This window comes from Phalaenopsis equestris, unplaced genomic scaffold, assembly GCF_001263595.1.
Source record: "Phalaenopsis equestris unplaced genomic scaffold, ASM126359v1 Scaffold204574, whole genome shotgun sequence".
Classification (NCBI taxonomy): domain Eukaryota; kingdom Viridiplantae; phylum Streptophyta; class Magnoliopsida; order Asparagales; family Orchidaceae; genus Phalaenopsis; species Phalaenopsis equestris.
The window spans coordinates 115606-136777 of record NW_018224123.1 but is presented as its reverse complement, the minus strand read 5'-3'; the positions used below and the strand labels follow the sequence as shown (position 1 = coordinate 136777).

General features: G+C 36.2%; 1 protein-coding gene and 1 pseudogene across 1 annotated transcript; both read right to left on the bottom strand.

Annotated features, from left to right (window-relative positions):
* Positions 1–8445: 8445 nt before the first annotated feature.
* Positions 8446–9193, bottom strand: LOC110036281 (annotated as a pseudogene).
* Positions 9194–11008: 1815 nt separating this feature from the next.
* LOC110036279 (probable serine/threonine-protein kinase PBL10) lies at positions 11009–15966 on the bottom strand. The gene is made up of 6 exons (XM_020740688.1): positions 15450–15966; positions 14610–14950; positions 13962–14097; positions 13673–13815; positions 13002–13125; positions 11009–11759 (listed from the first exon to the last, which is right to left on the bottom strand). The coding sequence occupies exons 1-6, from the start codon at positions 15523–15525 to the stop codon at positions 11299–11301; spliced, it is 1281 nt and encodes a 426-aa protein (XP_020596347.1). The 5' UTR covers positions 15526–15966; the 3' UTR covers positions 11009–11298.
* Positions 15967–21172: the final 5206 nt, after the last annotated feature.

The window sequence follows — 21172 nt, the reverse complement described above, 5'->3', positions numbered from 1 at the left end:
AGTGATTATGCACTCACACAGTGCAGTTCCAAGCAATGGCAATAAGGCATTAGATGTTGTTCCTGCTTTTGACATTTACAATAAAAATTTTGGAGTTTCTGAAGATTTTTTAGCTATTTTTTGCTTTAAAAAATGCTCTTTGATCTTAGTTCATTAAGAATAACTTGGGAGTGAAAATTCAATCTTGTCACAAACAACGATTTATAGTCATATGTTCATAGAAAAAATGCACTTGGAAAGTGAGAGCTTTAGTTATAGTAGATTGGCAATCATTTAAAGTGAGAAAATTACATGGGACTAACTTATGCCCCGGAGAAAACAAGGTAGGTAATAGAGTGGCAACTTCATCCTAGGCGACGCAGCAAATTCAAGATGTTGTTTTGAAGCAATCTGATATCACTCCAAAAAACATCAAATATACATTAGAGAATATATATGCCTTATTGCTATCATACATGAAGTTTTGGAGGTCACGTGAGGAAGCTCTCAATAGTATTTTTGGATCTGTAAATGATAATTACAGATGGTTCCTTCATATACAAGTCGAGTTGATTAACAAAAATCCAGGATCATATATTATTTACACATGCAACAGTGTTGATAATTCTTTTCAAAGATTTTATGTAAATTTTAAAGCATGCATTGATGGCTTCTTAGCAGGTTGTAGACCTCTGATTGGGTTGGAAGCATGTCATCTAAATTCTAAATACCTAAGTGTTTTACTAGCTTCAATTTCATTAGATGGTGATAACGATTTATTCACTCTCGCCTTCGTGCTTGTTGAATCTGATACTAGTTGGAAGTTGTTCTTAGGATGTTTGTCAGATTCTATTGGGTTTGATCTACAACATCTGTCCTTTATGTCAAACATTGAGAAGGGTTTGAGAGAGGTCATTAAGATTGTTTTTCCAAATTTAGAGCATAGAATTTGTTTACAATATCTTTGGAGGAATTTGAAGAACTATTTGCATTGTAATGATAGCCATTCGGTTAAAATTCTCATATGTTTAGCAAATACTGCCCACAGTCAGCCTAAGTTTGATAGTAAAATTATTGAACTTTGCACTATCTCTCCACAAGTGCACTCCTAATTACTTGCATTGCCTTACACTTGGTATATAAGTGGTTTTAACATTGAGATTAAAAATCATTCAAACACAAATAACATGTCTGAATTATTTAATTCTTGGATTGAAGAAGCCTAAAATAAGCCAGTTGTTGATATGATTGATAGTAAAATTGTTGAACTTTGCACTGTCTCTCCACAAGTGCACTCATACTTACTTGCATTGCCTTACACATGGTATAGATGTGGTTTTAACATTGAGATTAAAAATCATTCAAACAGAAATAACATGTCTGAATTATTTAATTTTTGGATTGAAGAAGCCCGAAATAAGCCAATTGTTGATTTGATTGATATGATTAGAGCAAAGCTCATGCAACAAAGAGCTCAGTGGAAGAGAAATCTAACTTCTTGGAAAGGAGAATTAGTTCCCTATGCTGAAGTCGACATTAGAAACATATCCACAACGAAAGAACAGTTCCTTGTAAGGGAATCTACACCACATCAAGCTGAAGTTGAAGGTAGTAATGGTAGACATGAAGTTGATATAGAACTGTAGACATGAAGTTGATATAGAACTTAAGACATGCACTTGTAGAGTTTGGCAAGAAAGTGGTCTACCGTGCTTCTATGCGACTACATTTATCAGTTTCAAGGAGCACGCCCTTTGGCACAACTATGTTCACACCAGCTATCATGTTATTAGGTTTGTAGTATGTTCATATCTTTAATAATTTTTATAGTTTCTATTTTTATTTGTAATTTTTTATTGCTTAATTGTAGTTATAGGATAGCCTACGAAGTCCCATCTCGACGCTCCCAAGAAAAGATTAACGGAGAAAAGTCAAAGGGCGCATACATGCTGGTGTGCCACATACATTGAGGCCAAGAGGAAAGCCATAAAAAAAATATTTACGAATTTCTTAGAAAATAACTTTAGAAGAGAAACAAATGTCCATAAATGCAACAGTTATGGACTTTGGGAGCATCACAAAATCACATGAAAAAATCCTTTTGGTCCATAGGCATCACAAATTTCACAAGTTCAAAGTAACTCAATATGATCTGAACCAACAACAAGTAACTACGTTTTCAAGGAAAAACGTCCAATTCAAAGGGGAGTTTTGGAAACTTAGCCATTTGTATTAAATTTTGAGTAGAAAAACTTTGTCTTTTCAGTGGAAAAAATTTTGAGTACAAATATATTTGTATCGACGCCTAACAAGTTGGATTTAAAATGTTGTTGATTTCTAGTTTTATTTAATTGAACAATTTGTATTTTTGGCCAACTGAAATAGATATCCTTTTCCTTTATGTTTAGGACATGATAGAGGTTTTGCACTGCTTAACTACTTGGATTACAGTCTTTAAGTGCCTTTATCCTGCAAAAGAGATATTAATTTGCCATTATTCATATCTTGTCTGAACTGATGGGTTTTCTTCTTTTAGCTTTTATGTTTGATGTTGTTCCTATATTATTATATATGAATTTTATGATTTATTATTATCAAAATTCTAATTTTATCAGGATTATTGAGGCATGAAGTAAATGTAAAAATCAAAGTTTTGGTATTATATATGTAAATATATAAGAATTGGTTGGTATCTATTTAAAAGCCCCTTAATTTTAGATTCATATGTTTTTTGAGGATTAAAAGCCCCTTAATTTTAGATTCATATGTTTTTTTGAGGAGTGATGTTCAGTTCATTTACATTGATAATATAGGATTCTGATTTACTTGCTGGAACAGGTTGCAGAAAACTTGGCCATAGTGTGATGATGACTAGCTATCTGCTCAGGAATGCACAATATTCTGGAGTTACAGCACTTCCAGATGTAAAAGAGGTAACTGGTATCGAATTGTCCTTTATTTCTTAATTAGCAAGAAATATATTGTTGTTGTCCTATTTCTCTGTAAATCCACGATATTGCCAGTGTTGATTGAGCGTGCAAACTAATTAAGCATCACCCTACCAAATCTGATGCTCCAGAAAAGATCTTCATTCGTTATATCGTGATAGAAGCTTGGCGGGTCTTGTGAAAAGAGATGTGAGGTGCGAAGCTAGACTTCTCTTTTTAACATGCATTTACATACAACATAGTTCTTATGAATTTAGCAAAAAACTTTTATGTTTTTATGATTATTGGTATGGCTTGAATCCAAATTGAGATGTTCAAATGATTAGATGTTAAACACATGTAAATTAATTGCTCATCACTTGATCTGTTGCTTGGGTTCATATCCTCAACGGTTAAAGAGAGGTTGATAATGTAGCTCGTCATGCCAATACCCGAGCTTTGAATATTGAAGTTCAAAGGAGCCTATAAAAAGATCACCCAATCTTGTGCAGCACTTCTTGAAGATTTGTTTAAGCAACCTTACGTGGAATTTTGGTGGGAAAGCTTCTGATCCAAAACTATTGCTATCTTGAGAATAGCTTTAGGTTCTATAAAGAAGAAGTGTCATGATGAAGAAAAAATGGCAGTAAAAAAACATTCAAATAAATTGTTTTTTCCACAACTGCAGTCATATTACAATCTGCAACAGCAGCGACCAGCTATTGATTTTGTCATTGCTTCCATAAAGGCCGAGAGGAGGAATCGAAGATCATAATAAATCAGGAGACCTGAGGAAGTGGAATGAGTTTTAGCTGCTGTTGGTTGTAAAATGTTTATAGTTACCATCCAACTTTGAATTTCAGATTCCTGTAAAGTTTATTATTTATTGATACTGTAAATTCGAGGTACATTTTCATATCGAACTTTTAAGTGATAGATATATATATATACATAAGAATTGTGTGGTATGTATGTAATTTTTTATATTTTGATCAATTATTTGATTGCATGTTTCAGGATTTCAGATGTGCGGGCAAGAGAAATCATCAAAAACAATAGACTATTGGCTTCCTGAGTAGATTGCAAGCTAGAGTTTTCCCATAACATTCTTCAATTCTCAATAGAAATATACGTCGATGGTTACAGTGAGGGTATTGGAGGATTATATTTGCGTTATACCCCCTGTAGCCTCTTTGTAACCTACCTGTAATATACATGTAACTTACAAATATACGAAAACAGAAGCGCAGAACTTACTAGTTACAGGTAGGTTACAGGAAGGTTACAAGGGGTATAACGCATATATAATCCCCTAATACCCTCCCTGTAGTCTACGGACGTACGCAGCTTTGCATACGTTAGACATGCAAATATTCTCCCATTCTCAGGTGTAGCCTTCTGGGGGGGTAATAACTTCCTTTAATTTGATTTTGGTGCTCAAAGTTAAGGTTCAAATTTCTGTCATCCATTTCCTTATTAACTTCAAATTCTTCAGTCTGAGGGTCAACAGAGACTTCATCTTAGTTACCAATTGTGGCAACCACATAGGTAAAACACCATGTTGAAAATGGCTTCTCGTTCATGAGAAGGGAATGTCTTCTCGTTCATTAAATACAATAAAATTATAACTATTCTCATTTAGATTATTGTTCTGAATATCGTATGTTTTTACTGATGTAATTTATAAGGAAAAAAATTTCCTTTTTATTTATAACTGCTGGAGCAGGCTACAAAATCTAATTCTTAAATCTGTCATATAGCTGGAGATTATTTAATTTTGTTACGTGATATAACACATTAAGCCACATTATAACAGAACTATCATAAAGTGAGATCATATTAAATTACACAAATAATGAGCAACAAAATATCCCAAGATTCTCTTTGCATTAAATCCAAAACATTACTTTTATGATTGACCTAGTAATACATAATTTTTATAGCTTCAACTTTTTGCATTCATAATTTTTATTACATTGACAGCTTAAGATACGTAAATACGAACAAAATAACTGCAACAGTTAAAACATGGGAGGCTATCAGAATTTTAAGAAGAAGTTTTAAGTCATACTATCTCTTTGCAGATTTCTCATAATTTCACTAAGTTAAATACTCAAAATATTTTTTGTCGGTGTATTCTTTATCATAAGTTGCATCGTCAATTTCATCAATCCATTTGAAGTAGTTACAGTCACGTTTGGTTTGATTTCTGGGACATCTGTAAAATTTTCTCTAGATATTATCACCCTTACAGGTTGTAAATACTGTACATTATAATTTGTAGTAACAATGTTCTTTGGGAAATTGGGTGTATTTTGATGTTGATGATTGCATTGAACTCAGATTACGATGTGATATCTGCATGCATTTTAGAAAAGCATGTCCGAGTTAGATATTTAAGACAACCATACAAATAAGAAAAATGATTTCTAGTTGGATTATATAAGTTAAATTTCTAAAAAGCAGGAACAAATCCACTTTCAGACCATCTAAAAAATAAAAAAATTAAATAGTCCTAAAACAGTCCTAAAACCTACACCAAAACTTATAAAGTCAATAAAAAATGTTGGTATTAGTGTTTGACAAAATCTTTAAATTTGCAGGAATAAGTGAAATTAATGATTATACAATAAGTTAAAGACTATGGTTTGCATCCATTGTTTAGGTTATCCTATTCATCTTTATGCGCCTAAAATCTATCAATATTTTAGGGTCAACTACAATGCAGTCATGTGATGCTTAAAATGAGAAGTTTTATGAAACGTACTTGATTTTAAATGTTGAACCAAGATAACATTGATCTTTCACTGCATTGAGCTTATGTTTCACCACACACCACACAGATAATAATTTCACATTAAACATCTCATATCTATGTTTTATAACATTTTTTGAATCTAACTTGTGCTATTTTACTATAGCTTTTGCTTCACAAGATTAGCATGTGCTTATTACATCCGTAATACAATGCTTTGTACTCAGAAATTCTGCGTGTCTTTGAAAGATTTTTCTTCTCTTATTTTAGTTTGTTATTTTTGTCATTTCACTTATAACTGTGTAATAAATTTAAAAAGCCAAATCTCAAAGAGAAATGTTGATATTTAGAATAATGTGAAATACTTCGGAATACTTTCATTGATATAAACAGGGGTATAAAAAACTCTTACAAGAATCCTATAATAGAAAAAAAAAAAGAAATGATATGAAAGAAAAGATCAATATCTCCAATAATTAATTCATATTAATTATTAGGAGATAATAGGAAATAATATAAATTAGAAAAATAAATAATTCCTAATATATGAAAAGAAAATATCTTCTTATATTCAGGAAAGAATTTATTCCTCATAACTAAGAATAAATTATTTCCTATTATAAGTTTTTACAGGAAAGACAATAAATCCTGTAATTTAAATTAGATATTTCAACACTTTCCCTCAAGTTGAAAACCATATTCAACTTGAATTTGAAAACATCGGTTGCGGTATGCTGACTGGACATGTAGCATCAATTTGCCAAAAAACTCCAACAATTCTCAAACCGTAAGTGCCGAAGCCGAAAGTTCCGAAGCCGAGAATGCTGAAGCCAAAGAGAGCCGAAGCCTGAGAGTGTCGAAGCCTGAGAGCTCCGAAGCCGAGAATGTCGAAGCCTGAGAGTACCGAAGCTTGGGAGTGGCCTGGATGAGAGCTAAGCTCAATTGATGAATTTGTAAGTCACCAGTTGACTGATAATTACATGAAAGCAATAAGATGACTGCAATAATGCTGCAGGAGAAATGCAGGAAAGCTGCAAGAAGGCTGCAGGGATGTTGCAGGAAAGCTGCAATGAGGTTGCATAGAAGTGCAGGAAAGCTGCAGAGGGCCGATGACAATGCTCAAGAAAGCTTTAGTGCTCGGAGAAGGCTGCAATAATGCTGTAGGAAAGAGCAGTGCTTTTCTTGAGAATAGCTGACCAAAATCTGCAAGGAAAAAATTGTTGAGGTAGATTGAACGGCGAGAAAATTTGCATGAGGGAGGCTCAACGGCGGGAAAGGCTGCAGGAGAGAGAACCGGCTGCATGAGTAAGCCCGAAGATCCAGTCGGCAGCAGATATGTCTGCAAGAAGTTCTGGCGGCAGGAAAAGCCGCAGAAGGGAATTTTACTGGAAGGAATGACTACAGGAGGGAGTTCCAGTGGAAGGAAAAGCCATCAAGGGATAGGTCCCGCTGTAGGTAGGTGCTTCAACGGTCTGGAAGGAAATCGAAAGGTCCGACAGCTAAAAAAACTGCAGGGAAAACGATCATGGGAGAGCCCACAAGGAAGCCAATGCTCTGTGCGGTTCTCCCATGATCACCTAGTGAAAACAGGGATTTCAACTGCAGATCTTCTGTGATTTGCACTGGAGAGGAAAAATAAAACTCATTGGCGAACCAAAATTTCTACTAGAAAGAGAAAGTAATGTCCGCTATTTGCTGAAACTGCAAGCCTGCAGTTGGCCAAATGCCTGCACAGGGAAAACCACCGAGATCACAATGGTGTAGTGAACTAGACACCTACGCAGGGAAAAAATTGAGGCACAATAAAGGCTGCAAAAATTGACTCTGATGACTGGCGACACCTGCATAGGAAAAAAGCGATGTGCAACAAAAGCTACAGGAATTATCGGATGTAAAGAAGAATGTTGAGAGGTATCCGATTCTGTTGGCTGCTTGGAGAAGGTCCGGTTGGAAATGCAACTCCCGCTGATGCTTGGGCAGGGAAGAAAAAATACTGCAGGAGAAATGAACGGCTTGTCCGATCCATAGCAGCGATATCTCCAGTGAGATGATGATGAAGCGGGTGGCAGCATCGCTTGTGCCGCCCTCACGAGTTCACTGAATTTTCTTGAAATGATCTTGATGATGATGTCGAATCCGGCTTTGAAGGAAAAAATTTGATGATGGTGTCGAATCCGGCTTTGAAGGAAAAAATAATAGTCGAAGGAGGGATGATCGGAATGAACCAAATCTGCTGCCGAGGAAGAAGAAGATGCAGGAGAGGAGCATCAGAATGGCAGGGATAGCCAAGCCTAGTGTCCAACTCACATTGCTCTAGATATATATAATGAAGGTGGGGGAGATCATGATTGCAATGGTGAAAGTAAAATAGTACAAGTTGAAGAAGCTGTTGATCCCATTTTTTTTTACAGGATAAGATCTATAGAGGAGAAACGAGGAACATCAAATAGATTAAAATATAAAGCTTCAAATCTGAACTGATCCGATCTTAAATCCCGATCAAAGAACGGAATCATAAAGAATTAAAATAAGTGTAAGTAAAGAGAGATAGAAGAACGATGAAGAAGAGAACCAAACTCCATTTTTTTCGCTTTTTTCTTCAGATCCATCGTCAAAGATGAAGACGAAGAACAGTGGAGTTTCAGTAGTCGGAATAGGGGAAGGAGATGAACTTGGAGATTTAATAGCAGGAGATGGTGAAGGAGAAGAGCTCGGAGGCTTGATCGCCGAAGCAGGAGAAGGAACCTTCGATGGAGTAAAAGAAGATGGCGACTTTGCACATTGTTAATTTTCCAAGAATCCAGAACCAGAGGTCAACACGCGAGCATTATTTCTAGTCTGCACAACTGACACTAATGCAATTGTGGAACCTGTGAGGGAAGAACTTGACAACTTAGTTCATAGGTTTGCTGAATAAGCTGAAGGAGAAGCAAACAACACTTTCAAGGCCAAAGTACTAGCAGAATTTATAGAATGACCAATTCCACGGAATAGTACAGGAGCCTCTATAACTTTCTCCCAAAATCAAATCAAACTGTATAAATCATCGCAACAATGAGTGTGTGTTCTCCATCAGTCTCTGAAACAACATAACCAAGGTGATCAATAACAACGACATCAGGATCCTCGTCAAAATCTACACCGCACTCTGAGGCGATCCCCCTGATCAGGTTCGACACAGAAGAGTCCGCAGCCAGGATCAGATCATGCGCCGCATCAACGAAGTCCAGCACGGCGACCTGGTCAAGTGATCCCCCAAAACGCTGGACGAAAGGAGAGAAAATGACGAGGTCGTCATACAGGTAGTGGTCGTATCGCTGAAGGGGAATCTTCGAATTGTCGGCGAAGCGGAATTCAAGAATGTAGCCCCGAGACTCGAGGGACTTGAAGAAGAGGGAATGAGATGAGCGGATGGCGAGGTCATCGACGAGGACCAGGAGACGCAATTCGTAGGGTTTTCGGCAGAGAAGGACTCGCAGACAAGTGGTAAAAGCAATTGAACGAATAGGAGGTGGAAAACCATTTTCGCCATCGCGGTGGATTGAAGCTTGAGGAGAAAACCTTCCTCCCTTCCCACAAGAAGTTCGACGGGAAGGGAGTTTCACGGTTCTTCAACGACGGTGATTAGGGCAAAAAATTTGGCTCTGCTACCAATGTTGAATTTTAGAATTATGTGAAATATTTTAGGCTTTGTTGTTGTTGTTGTTGTTGTTGTGAAATATTTCGGAGTACTTTCATTGATATAAACATGGATATAAATAACTCTTACAAGTATCCTATAATAGGAAAAATAATAAAAAGGAAAATCATATTAAAGGAAAGATATATCACATGATATCTCAAATAATTAATTCATATTAATTATTAGGAGATAATAAGAAAAAATATAAATTAGGAAAACAAATAATTTATAATTTTAAAGGAAAAATAAGAAAAAATATAAATTAGGAAAACAAATAATTCATAATTTATGAAAGGAAAATACTCTTTATATTAAGAAAAAAATTTATTCCTCATAACTATGAACAAATTTCTTATTATAAGTCTTAACAGCAAAATGCAATAAATCTTATAATTTAAATTAGATATTTCAACAAGAAATAACACTTAAAACCTCATTTTTTTAATTGATCTATTTCAATATCATTTTTTTTCTTTTTTTTTTTACTAACACCAAGATAGATATGTCAATGAAGCCAACACTGATGTAGACAAATTATCAATGCAAAAAGAGTTCGAACAGTTATTCAAACCAAAGACATCCCGCAACGACAACTAATGGGTTGCCAATTCTTACTATCATTGGTCACAGTCCAGTAGAAAAGGAAATCTTGCATTTCAATATCAACAACAATATAACTATATAAGCAATATTACTTAGCAAGAAAAGAATTAATTTATGATGCATTTCCAATTAAAATGGTTTTAGTGTTTTAACAATCATCATGAACAAATTTTATATCTAATTCCAATTCATTTGTCATACCATGCTTTATGAAATGCTATCTAGCCATCCATCAAGAATTTTATGTTATGCTATTTAAAATCCAAAGCACATTTTTATTACATTCTTCAGCAAATTGTTAGAATTGCTGACTTTTTAAAACCCAAATGGGAATGTTGAGATCCATGCAACTTCCATTTAAGCTCTCCGATCCTAAGGCTTTTTTATTGCTGTGTTAGGTTTTGAAAATTCATTTGTTTTCGTTATGGTAGAATCCATTCCAAAGAAGAATTAGCTAAAAGCATGAGCAAAATTAAAGTAGGTGCATGATGAAGGTTACTGTACTCAATGGTTTCAAAGTTGGAGCGGACCAAAAGCAGCAGAACTATAAGAGTTTGAAAGGTCTTTGTGCGCCGCAATCCCATCGTTGCTTTCCCAAATACTCTCCTCATGAGGGTTTCAATCATGAAGTCGATGGTTTTTCGACAGAACAGAAAGATTTTTGTACGTCACGATCCTGTCGTTGTCTTCCCAACTAGCTCTCCACAAGGGTTTTGGTCATGAAAACATTGGTTTTTTCACATAATCGGAAGATAGGTAGGGAGATAGGCTGAAGGTTTAAGAAAGGGGATGGCGAAACACAAACGGTGGGAATAGAGAGGAAGGAACCGAGGTGCAAGCGCAATTAGGGTGCTCCTTTCCATATTTTTCTAAATTTTTTAGCGTGGTATATGTAAAAAGCACTGATTTGAGTGCTTCCTATATAAAAACCCCTATTATTAATTATCCCAGCTTTTTTAAACATTACTTAATCGCCTTATCCTAAACTTTTTATAAAAGCAAATGCTTATTATATCACCCTAAACATAAGAAATCACCAAACAAATTCATATTCAATGCTTTAAAATAATACAAAAAATCCAAACATAAATGCTACATTTTTCTTTTTCTTTTTTTTTTCAAACATAAATGCTAAAAGTCTCCCAATAATTTATGCTTTGCAGCACTCCCCTACAACCGCATCATAGACTAAAATATCAAAAAGTTCCCACATCCCAAACAAGTTTGCATTTTAACCAGCGGTCAAAAAGAAATCAAATCAACACTACACATGCGCACTGCCAAAACAACACAATGAAAAAACTTCACAGATTTTCAGTTCAAACTTCCCTACTATCAAAGTACCTCTCACCTTACTCGAACAGAGGAGAGGCCAAAGGCCTGGGATAAGCCACCTTTGCGCTGGCACTATCTTCCAAGCTTCTAATCCTGGGCCTCTGTGATCCACTTCCGAAGCTCTGGGCGAGCATCTTCTGCTCCAACTGGTTCGTCTTCTTCTCTCCGTTCTTCCTCTCCTGAAGCTGTTCCAACACAGAGACCACCTCCTCCATGCTCGGCCTCAACCTACCTTCAGTCAACAAGCACTGGTAGGCAAGGGAGGCTGCTTTCTGAGCTCCTTCCATTGAATACTGTCCTTCGAGTCTGCTGTCCAACACCCGGAAGATCTTGCGCTTGTTTGTGAGGTAAGGCCTTCCCCATTCCACTAGATTGTGCTCACCAGGCGCCCGGTTTTTGTCCACCGCGCGTCTGCCAGATAACAGCTCCAGCAGGACGACGCCGAAGCTGTATACATCGCTCTTCGCTGTTAGATGACCTAACAACAAAAAAGCATTTCAGTTTAGGACAAAATCTCAACGAATTTGGTATTTGTACAGCAACTTTGTGGTAGCAAAACCACCTAAATTTATATTTTATTATCCTATTTTAATTAATATTTTATCTTGATTAAATGTTACCAGAAAAAAAAAATCCTCTCAGGACTTCACCCTTGCTAATACTTATCATTAAAATAAGAACAGACGTAAAGATACATTCGGAATCTAATGAATCACCTCCACGTGAAGCTGCCTCTCAGGACTTCACCCTTGCTAATACTTATCATTGCACATTTATCTCAATTTCTTCACCTAGCTTGGTTCTTATAATAAAATAAGAACAGACAGCTTGGTTCTTATAATAAAATAAGAACAGACGTAAAGATACGTTCGGAATCCAATGAATCACCAAAGAATCCCCCCCCCGTAAAAGCCAAAAAAAAAAAAAAAAAAAAACACATTTTCGGCCCGGTAACACGGAAATATTTCTCTCATGTTATTCTGTATTATTCAGGTTTTATTGTGATGATATTGATGTGTTATTGTGTTATTGTGTTATTATAATCCCGAAAATATTTCTAGAACGCAAATACAGGAGAATATTCTCTTGTGCTAACACAAATATAGAGGAATATTCACAATAACATCTTAATAACGCGAAATAATACGGGGGAATATTCTCTTGTGCCAAAATAAATTTTTTTTTATTTTTCTGTCACCTCCCCATGATCTGATTTTATTGGACTCTGGACTTATTTATACCTTCACTTATCTCTAAAATAAGCGGGCATTTGCATACGAACTGTACAATTTTTAAGTACTTAAATGCTTTAATTTTGTTTACGTTTACAAAACCCAAACATTTGATATCACGGTAAAGAAACTACTAATACAACTTTTTAAATGTGGGGACTTACCTTTTCATAGGCACCTAAAATATAATAAATAGAAAATTCAAGGATGTAAATATGTAATAATTCTGTGGTCTAAATGTAAATCTTCTTGAAAATAAATCAACTCATAATTTAAAAGAAAAACTTGAAAACTGCATCAAATTCTCTCATCACACGTGAGATAAGTATTTCTGGACGAAGGAATCCTAATGGCATCCATTACCTATTGCAGAATGGCTGCAGGTTGCCCCCAGACAATTTATAAAGAAAAAACTTAGATTCAAGTTGCCAGATTAATGAATTAATTAGCAAAAGCAAAACGAAAAGAATATGAAAAGTAACAACTACCTGTTGCCAGATATTCGGGAGCCGCATATCCGTATGTTCCCATTACCCTCGTGGAAACATGACTCTTATCACCTGAGGGTCCGTCTTTCGCCAAACCAAAATCAGAAAGTTTAGCACTGTAGTTCTGTTCGGCAGACAAATGGTGTGGAACCGTGAATAAAAAACAGCATAGATAATAATATATGGGCCTTTACATAAATACTTCTAATGTATTTACATATCCAAGACCTAAAATTTATCTTTTATATTTATGACACTTGAACCTTTAATATCACATAAAAAATACCACAGTTAAATTTTGGTGTTAAGATATGTAAAAACATAGGAACTGTATAGTATGCAAATCTTTCTAAAAAATAATAGGGTCATTTACATACATAACACCCAATTCCTATGTATTAATATCTAACAGCTAAATGGTTACTTTTTTACTTTCATACCCCACCCAAATCTTTCACATGACAAAAAAAAACACTTTCTAACCTTTAACGAGTAAAATACACTTTTTCATGCATAATTGTTGTGGCATACATATAGAATTGAAGTAATAGGATTTAGACATGTAAATGCAAAAGAATTGAGTGGTACAAAGATATAACGCTTAACCTTGTAATCTCAATAGAATGCTAAGAACAATGTTACAAGAGCTGGTAATAGTGAAATTTACATACTGAATCCAGAAGAACATTGGAAGCCTTAAAATCACGATAAATGACTTTAGTTTCAGCACTGTGGAGAAAAGCCAATCCTCTTGCTGCCTCAAGTGCAACCTTCATTCTCAAATTCCACGAAAGTGGCTGAAAATATGAGCCTCCTGAATAATTTCAATCGAATTTGTAACTCCACATTCAACTTCTCAACTTGACAAAGTACTAATACTGAAATACGAGCGGAAAAGAAAAAAAAATTCCAGATGAATGCATAAAACAATTTGGATATATGAAAAAAGAATAAACTTACTCCTGAAAAGATGATTCTCGAGGCTCCCGCGGGGCATGAATTCATAGACCAGTAGCCGGTGTTCATCCTCTAAGCAGTATCCGATCAACCTCACAAGATTGGGGTGCCGTAGCTGTCCAAGATAATTTACTTCTGCCTTCAAATTTTGAAATAAGCACATTTTCAGTTTGGTAATTTACTGCTGTTACTAAAAAAAGTACCAAAATAACTCTTTTAATATTTGCAAAGCGCATTGTATTTCAAAATTTTGTTTAAATGTAAAAAGACTCTTTGAATATGGGATAAATCGAGTTTCAAACTAAAACTTATATTCAAGGGGCATTTACATTCATACCACCCAATTCTAATCTATTTAGATATCTAAAACTTAACATTATTTTGTACATTTATACCACCCAAATCTTTCATATCACATTCACATCTAAAATACCAAATTTTAACATTTAAAAAGTGAAATACGCCATTTTATGCATAGGTTAGAAGCTAGATGGCATATGTGTAAAAATTGAAGATTCTGTGTTAGAAATGTAAATACCTAAGAATTGAGCGGAATGTAAGAAAATCTTCCTTATTTATTATGTGACAATATCATTGAAAAAAAAAGATCAACTAACATAAATGCAATTAAATTTTGAATAGAATACTCACCAACCATTCCCTATGACCCTGGAAGCCATCTTGGTTGAGCCTCTTTACAGCAACAACTATCCCAACGCCTGGTTTTGTTGCTTCCAGCGTTTGCTCATCAAGCCAGCCCTTAAAAACTGAACCAAAACCTCCCTCTCCCAACACGCTATCAGGGCGAAAATTTCTAGTAGCGCTTTTGAGTTCGTTGAAGGAGAAGCTCTTCACATTTGTAAACTGTAGAATATCTCCCTCACTACGTGGGGCAGGAGGAACAGAAGATGAAGAAACATTACTGTTACTACTGCTGGTAGTGGTGGTGCTCAATCCATGTCCACTCTTACTGCTAATCTTTGAATTAGCTCCTGAAGGAATAAAACTTGAATGGATGAGGAAATCGAGCTCCACATGTAAATTTTAAAAGTAATTGAACAAATATACTTCAATTAGATCATTACAGAAATTTAGTTGATCGTGAACATACAAAAAACTACATCAATGAAATACTTTTGATGGTTAAAAAAGAAAATTTTGTTCAATAAATAGTATGGCATTTCGCCAAGGTCATAGAGAAAAATAAATAAATAAACTTGCTATGGAGAAATGGAAAACAAGAATAGCCGACGGAAAGAAATTATCAATCAAAATTTAAACTTTTCATAATTGTGATTTGCATAAAATGAATGGAAAAGATCACACATTATGCTAAAAATTCAAACTCACACACACACACACACAGAGGCATAATATCCTACAAATCTAGAATTCGACAAATTTCTCCATGCTTTTATATCAACTAAGCATCTAATCCTCAAATCTACAAGAACAAACTTAAATTCAGATCAGACAGTATAAGCAGACCACCTGAACTCGCAGCCAACGTAGAAGCGCTGTAAGAGGGAGCCACAACCTTGAACCTCGTGCTCCAGCAGTTTCCCATCAGAAAGCCTTAAAAATTGCACCTTTTGCTTCTTTTCCCAACCCCTTCAACCCCACAAAAGAAAATTAAACCCGAAGAAGCTGTCTTTTAAAAGAATCGCACAGGGGGGCAGTCAAAGCCGTGAGATAGCAGCAAAGTAACTAGATCCGCAAGAGCCTCACCATACGCCGAAGGATCGAGCTGAGCTCTCCTTCTTCACACCTCAGCGACCCATTTCAAAGACCCAAATATACAGAATAAGAACCGTGAACCGACACTTCAGCAGATTCCAATCAGATAGCGCCCCGTACTATTCGCCGAGTCTTCGATTTAAGAAGAAGGTAGAGAAAAAGAATCAACAAACAGTGAGAAATAGTGAATCGGTAGCAGGAAGCCATGGTCGGACTTCCTTCCCCACTTTTGGCAACCGAATTAGAGGCTTTAGAAAGCTAGAGAGAAAAGCGACCGTTTACTTGTAAACCCTCCGTGTCCTTCAGCCAAGTGGCGAATTTTTCCACGTGGGTGAAATTGAAGATTAAATATTAATAAGGGTCTTTTTTGTAAATTTAAAAATATATATATTAATTGGAGTTTCCGGGAGCGCCACCCAATAATCCAGGCCATCGGTCTTTATCAGTCCGAAAGCTTGATGTGCACCGAGACATGGGACCGTGGAAACGGAACCTGCGAAGCGCCGATGATATCATGACACGTGTTTAACTTCTCGATGAACGGGAGAAGGGCCGGGAATGACGAGTCGGTGCGGGCGGAAAATGTGAACTTGGGGACGGACGGGTTGATGGCTTTCGGGAGCAGAGGTCTCGTGCTTCTCGAGGAGAATTATAATGGCCTAACTGCCTCTCTCTCTCTCTCTCCCTCTCTCCTCAACTAACAAGTAAATATCCGATTCACTGATATGAGTACACAACACCGGTTTTGGCTATCTATGTTGTGAAACAATTCGTATCACACGGGAATCAAATTTTAAATTAGAGGAGACTTATAACTAACAAGTAAATATCCGATTCACTGATATGAGTACACAACGCTATATATATATCTATATCTATATATATATATGTACATGTATATATATATATAGATATATATGTACATTCACGAAACGGACGGCTGAGATCCATCCGAAATGTCAAAAAGACCCACTTTACCTTGGTTCAACCACGATAATGAGGGAAATAACTCATAACACGCAACAATGAATTTTTTTAGAAACTATATGTATATTATATAAAATGATTATTTTATTTATTTATTAGTTTAATATAAAAAAAGTTTTTTTTTCTGTATGATGTGGTGTATATATGTAAATCATATATATATATATGTATATATATATATATATATGTATGATCTGCAAAAGGTTTAAGGTAATCTGACAGTCCAAGATAAATAGATTAGAATGCATTTTTGGATCTCTTTAAAGCAGTGCTAGATCTGTAATTTTTATATATTATTTACCACTAAAATCTTCTATAAATAGAAGAGTTTTATAACGTAAAGGTGGACCCTTTTGGGGGGATCGTAATTGTAACATATATTTTTGATGGAATAAAATGGCTCACGAGCCCGGGAACACTTCTTTTCCTCTGCTAGAGGAAGTCCTCATCCCCTCTTCCTTCTCTCTCTCTTTCTCTATTTTCTCTCTCTCACGCTCTAGTCATTGGGCATAGTCTACCGGACAAATTTAGATTCAACATTCTTGAAGGTGTGTTAAGTTTGGATCATATTGTGAACAAAAAGACGAGCTAACACCAAGAGTGAACTCTTCAGAGGCACACTTTTAGCAAAGAACACACAAGTGGAACTTGCACAAAAGCAACCACTTTCTTTACTCCTCATTACCGGTGATCACTTACAAACTTCATCTCTTTCTCCGTATAGATCATGTTGAAATATAGCCAACCTATACTTTCAATCCCCATCGCCTCTTAAGCATCCATCGACGTCACCTCATGGTAGCCATGAAACTCTTCTTCTCACAATTTTACCAAACCTTCTCAAACTCCTCATGTCTCTTCTTCTCAGGCAGCCCATATTTTACTTCCCATCACCCTCAAGCTGCGAGCTTTCCATATTTTACTTCCTCTCCACTTCCACCTCTAATCGAGACTTTCACTTCCTCTCCCCAGGCTCTATCACTCTCTCGTATTTCTTCACTCACTCCACTCAGTATTCTTCCCTAACAGAAAATTTCAATTCCACATTTCTCTTCCGCCGTAAGTTGGGGTCTCGCATCTATCGACCAAATTGACCACACTTCATCCCGTCTACCAGACTATGTTTTGTCGACAAAACTTCATCTCGCCGACTGTACTTCATCCCGTCGATCGGATTACATTTCACTGATCGGTCCTCATCTCGCCGACCGCACTTCATCTCGCCAACCGGACTTCATTTTTCCGATCAAACTTCACTAAATTCATCTTGCCGACCAGACTACTTGACACCGAGCCGACTACATTCTGATGGTCGGACTTCATTCCACTGACCAACTGAACTGTGGAGATTTAAATACATACTACTCAATTCATATACCACAATTTATATACAGATATACATACATACACACAATTCTTCTCTTTATGTTTTTTTCAGACATACCACCCAAACCTTACATGTTTATATATATATATATATATATAAGGTTGCTAGATTGTTTAGTAAACAAAATGTTATTATAGAAGGCATTACAATAAAAATCATCAAATGAACTCCTAATTTTGATCCTAGCAAGGAGCTCACCATTGTGTCTATTTGGTTTAAACTTCCACGACTGCCTTTGCATTTCTTTAATCACAAAGCTTTGTTTAATATTGGTCTTGCATTGGGTAGGCCATTGAAGATGGACTTCCCTACATACAACCTTTCTAGGCCCTCTGTGGCAAGGATATTGGTGGAAAGGGACATTACTCTACCTGAGGTAGAGGAGATCTAGCTGGGAACTGAAGAGAATGGGGCATTGGCAGAAAATTGTTATGGAGCAAAAACAGTATTGTTGTCCTCACTGTAGAATGTTTGGACATACCCAAGACAAATTTCACAGGTTACATCCACCCTCCAAAAACAAATCCAAAAAGCCAAGCCAGGGTGATTTAGGTCCTGCCATGGTGAATCATTTGGTTACTGAACATATTGAGGTTGGGGGCTCTGATAATGTGGGGACTCAGCTCAATAATACCAGGGCTCTTTCTGAAACTCAAGATTCCATTCCATCTCAGGTTGATAAAAGAGCTGAGCAGCCAACAAACACTCAGAAGAAGTACCCTGTAATTCAAATGAAAGCAATACTAATCCTCCCTTGGTGGCTCACACTTGCCCCCCCCCCCCCCACATTACCAATAAATACCTCCTCTGCAGCCTTGAAGAAAATGAACCTGGCACTTGACCAGGACATGCTAATTGAATAAGTCAAAAAGAAGAAGATGCTGAATTTTTAACATCATAGACTTCAGGAAGGCCCTTCCAATGTTGTTCACAGCCTTTCCAGAATTGACTCCCCCTCTAGAACCAAGAGAGGAAGGGGGAGATCCAGATCACAACCATCTCCTCATGGTTAAGTTCCCTTGCTGGAACATTAGGGGGACTGCACATCCCCTCTCTCTTATAAGGTTATTACATCTTAACAAAAAACATAAGCTTTGGTGCATGTCTATCTTGGAACCTATGGTTCATAAACACCCCCAAAAATTAATTAATAAATTCCCTGGATTTTCCCACTTTACTAATATAAAAAATTAGATATGGATATTTTGCAAAAAAGAAATCTCTTGGACCGTGTTGCTGGATCACCCTCAACTAATCCATCTGTCCTTTACTATCAATGGAAACTCTAGTTATGTGACTTTCATTTATGTTGGATGCAATAAAACATCTATAATTGAACTTTGGTCTGTTCTTCACTCCATTAGCTCCAACATGTCTGATAAATGGATGGTGGGAGGAGACTTTAACTGCATTGCCCATTATGCTGAGAAGATTGCGAATAGATCTCCTAATATCTCCAAACTCACTGCTTTTAGTGATAACATCCAGGCTACCAACTTGTTTGACTTGGGTTTCAATGGGCCCTCTTTTACATGGAGGAGAGGCAAAATATAAGAAATACTGGACAAGTTTCTAGTTAATGATAGTTGGCTTCAACTATTTCCCCGCACTTCTGTTTCTCACTTGAGCATGGTTGGTTCTGATCATAGACCATTAATTATCTCCATTGATGCTCCTTCTCCTTCTCCAAAGTGTCCTCCTCCTTTCAGGTATCTTAACCTTTGGTATGACCATCCCTCCTTCACTGATTGTGTTGCTCTGAATTGAAGTGGCATCTAACATGAAGACCCCTTAGTCAAAATTTGGCTCCTGCATCTTAAAATAAGCAAAGCTCTCAAAAACTAGGGTTGGAAGTCCATTGGTAATATCTTTAAGAATGTGGAGGCTGCTGAGAAGGAGGTAAGGGCCCTGGAAGCTGCTGTTCTGAACCAGGAAGAGGAGGAGAACTCATTGATTGCTGCACAAGAAAGACTTCTTATTGCCATTGACTGACAGGAATATTTACTTTGCCAGAAAGTTGTTATTGCTAGATTTAATGATGGAGACAGGAACACCAAGTTTTATCATGCCTGCATAAAACATAGAAGCAGATGCAATATTATCCTTGGTATCCAAAATGCTGAGGGACACTGGATACATGACAATACTACCATTGCAGAAGTTGCAGTGAATTTTTTCCAACAATTATTAGCTCAACCTCCATTTGACATAACTCCAATCGAGCCCAATATGTTCAGAGAAGAACACTCCTACACTAGAAACTTCTTCTTGACTCATCCTCCTAATGAAAAGGAAATCTGGATGGCCTTAAAGTTGACAACGACTTTATATATGCTTAAAAATACATGTATTTAATACTGCTGCTAAAAGATTTAATTCCTTAGCAACGACACCAAAAACTTAATAATAGTTATAGATTCGATAAAGATGTATATATAAAATATTCAATAATGGTAAAGTTGCACTTATCAACGCAAGTATATGTATCGCTCAAGTAATATAGGGCTCTAATGGAGTCCTAGATATCGATCCTACAAGGAGTAATATTAGAACTACAAACTAAGATTTTAGAAAAACAATACTTTAATTGTAACAATGAAATTTAAATTGCTTATCTGTCACTAATAGACAATTGAAATAAATATGTAATTTTGATAACTCTTAAACAACTAATTATACTAATAAAATTTTTAATGTGATATTCAATATCTAAGAAAACATCATTCTTCTTGTCAAGAAATTATAGTGAATGGATAAAGTATATCAGTTCAAATTGTATTGTGTCAAATAGGAGCATACCTATTCTTTACCCTTTGGTCCAGGCATAAAGAACCTTGACTAGTCATACGCTTGTTTACTGAATCTGCGGCTAGGCTGGGAGGATACCGGCTCTTACTTCAGAGCTCCTACGTTCCCCTCGCCTGAGGGCTAACATCTACACTTCAGCACCCAAACGATATGACCGAATTGGGGATTTTAGTCTGTCACTCTAATATCTCTAATTCTACGCCCGATAATTTTATTTTCCTATTTATTTGCACCCAACTTCTAAGGGCTTTGACCTCCCTAAATCTTGGATGTAATCTTCACTTTAGTTGTAAAA

Coding starts and splice junctions, on each gene's coding strand:
- LOC110036279 (XM_020740688.1), bottom strand. CDS start 15,525: ATGGGAAACTGCTGGAGCACGAGGTTCAAGGTTGTGGCTCCCTCTTAC. Junction 14,098..14,609: donor AGGGTCATAGGGAATGGTTG/GTGAGTATTCTA, acceptor CAAAATTTGAAG/GCAGAAGTAAATTATCTTGG. Junction 13,816..13,961: donor CGAGAATCATCTTTTCAGGA/GTAAGTTTATTC, acceptor GAAATTATTCAG/GAGGCTCATATTTTCAGCCA.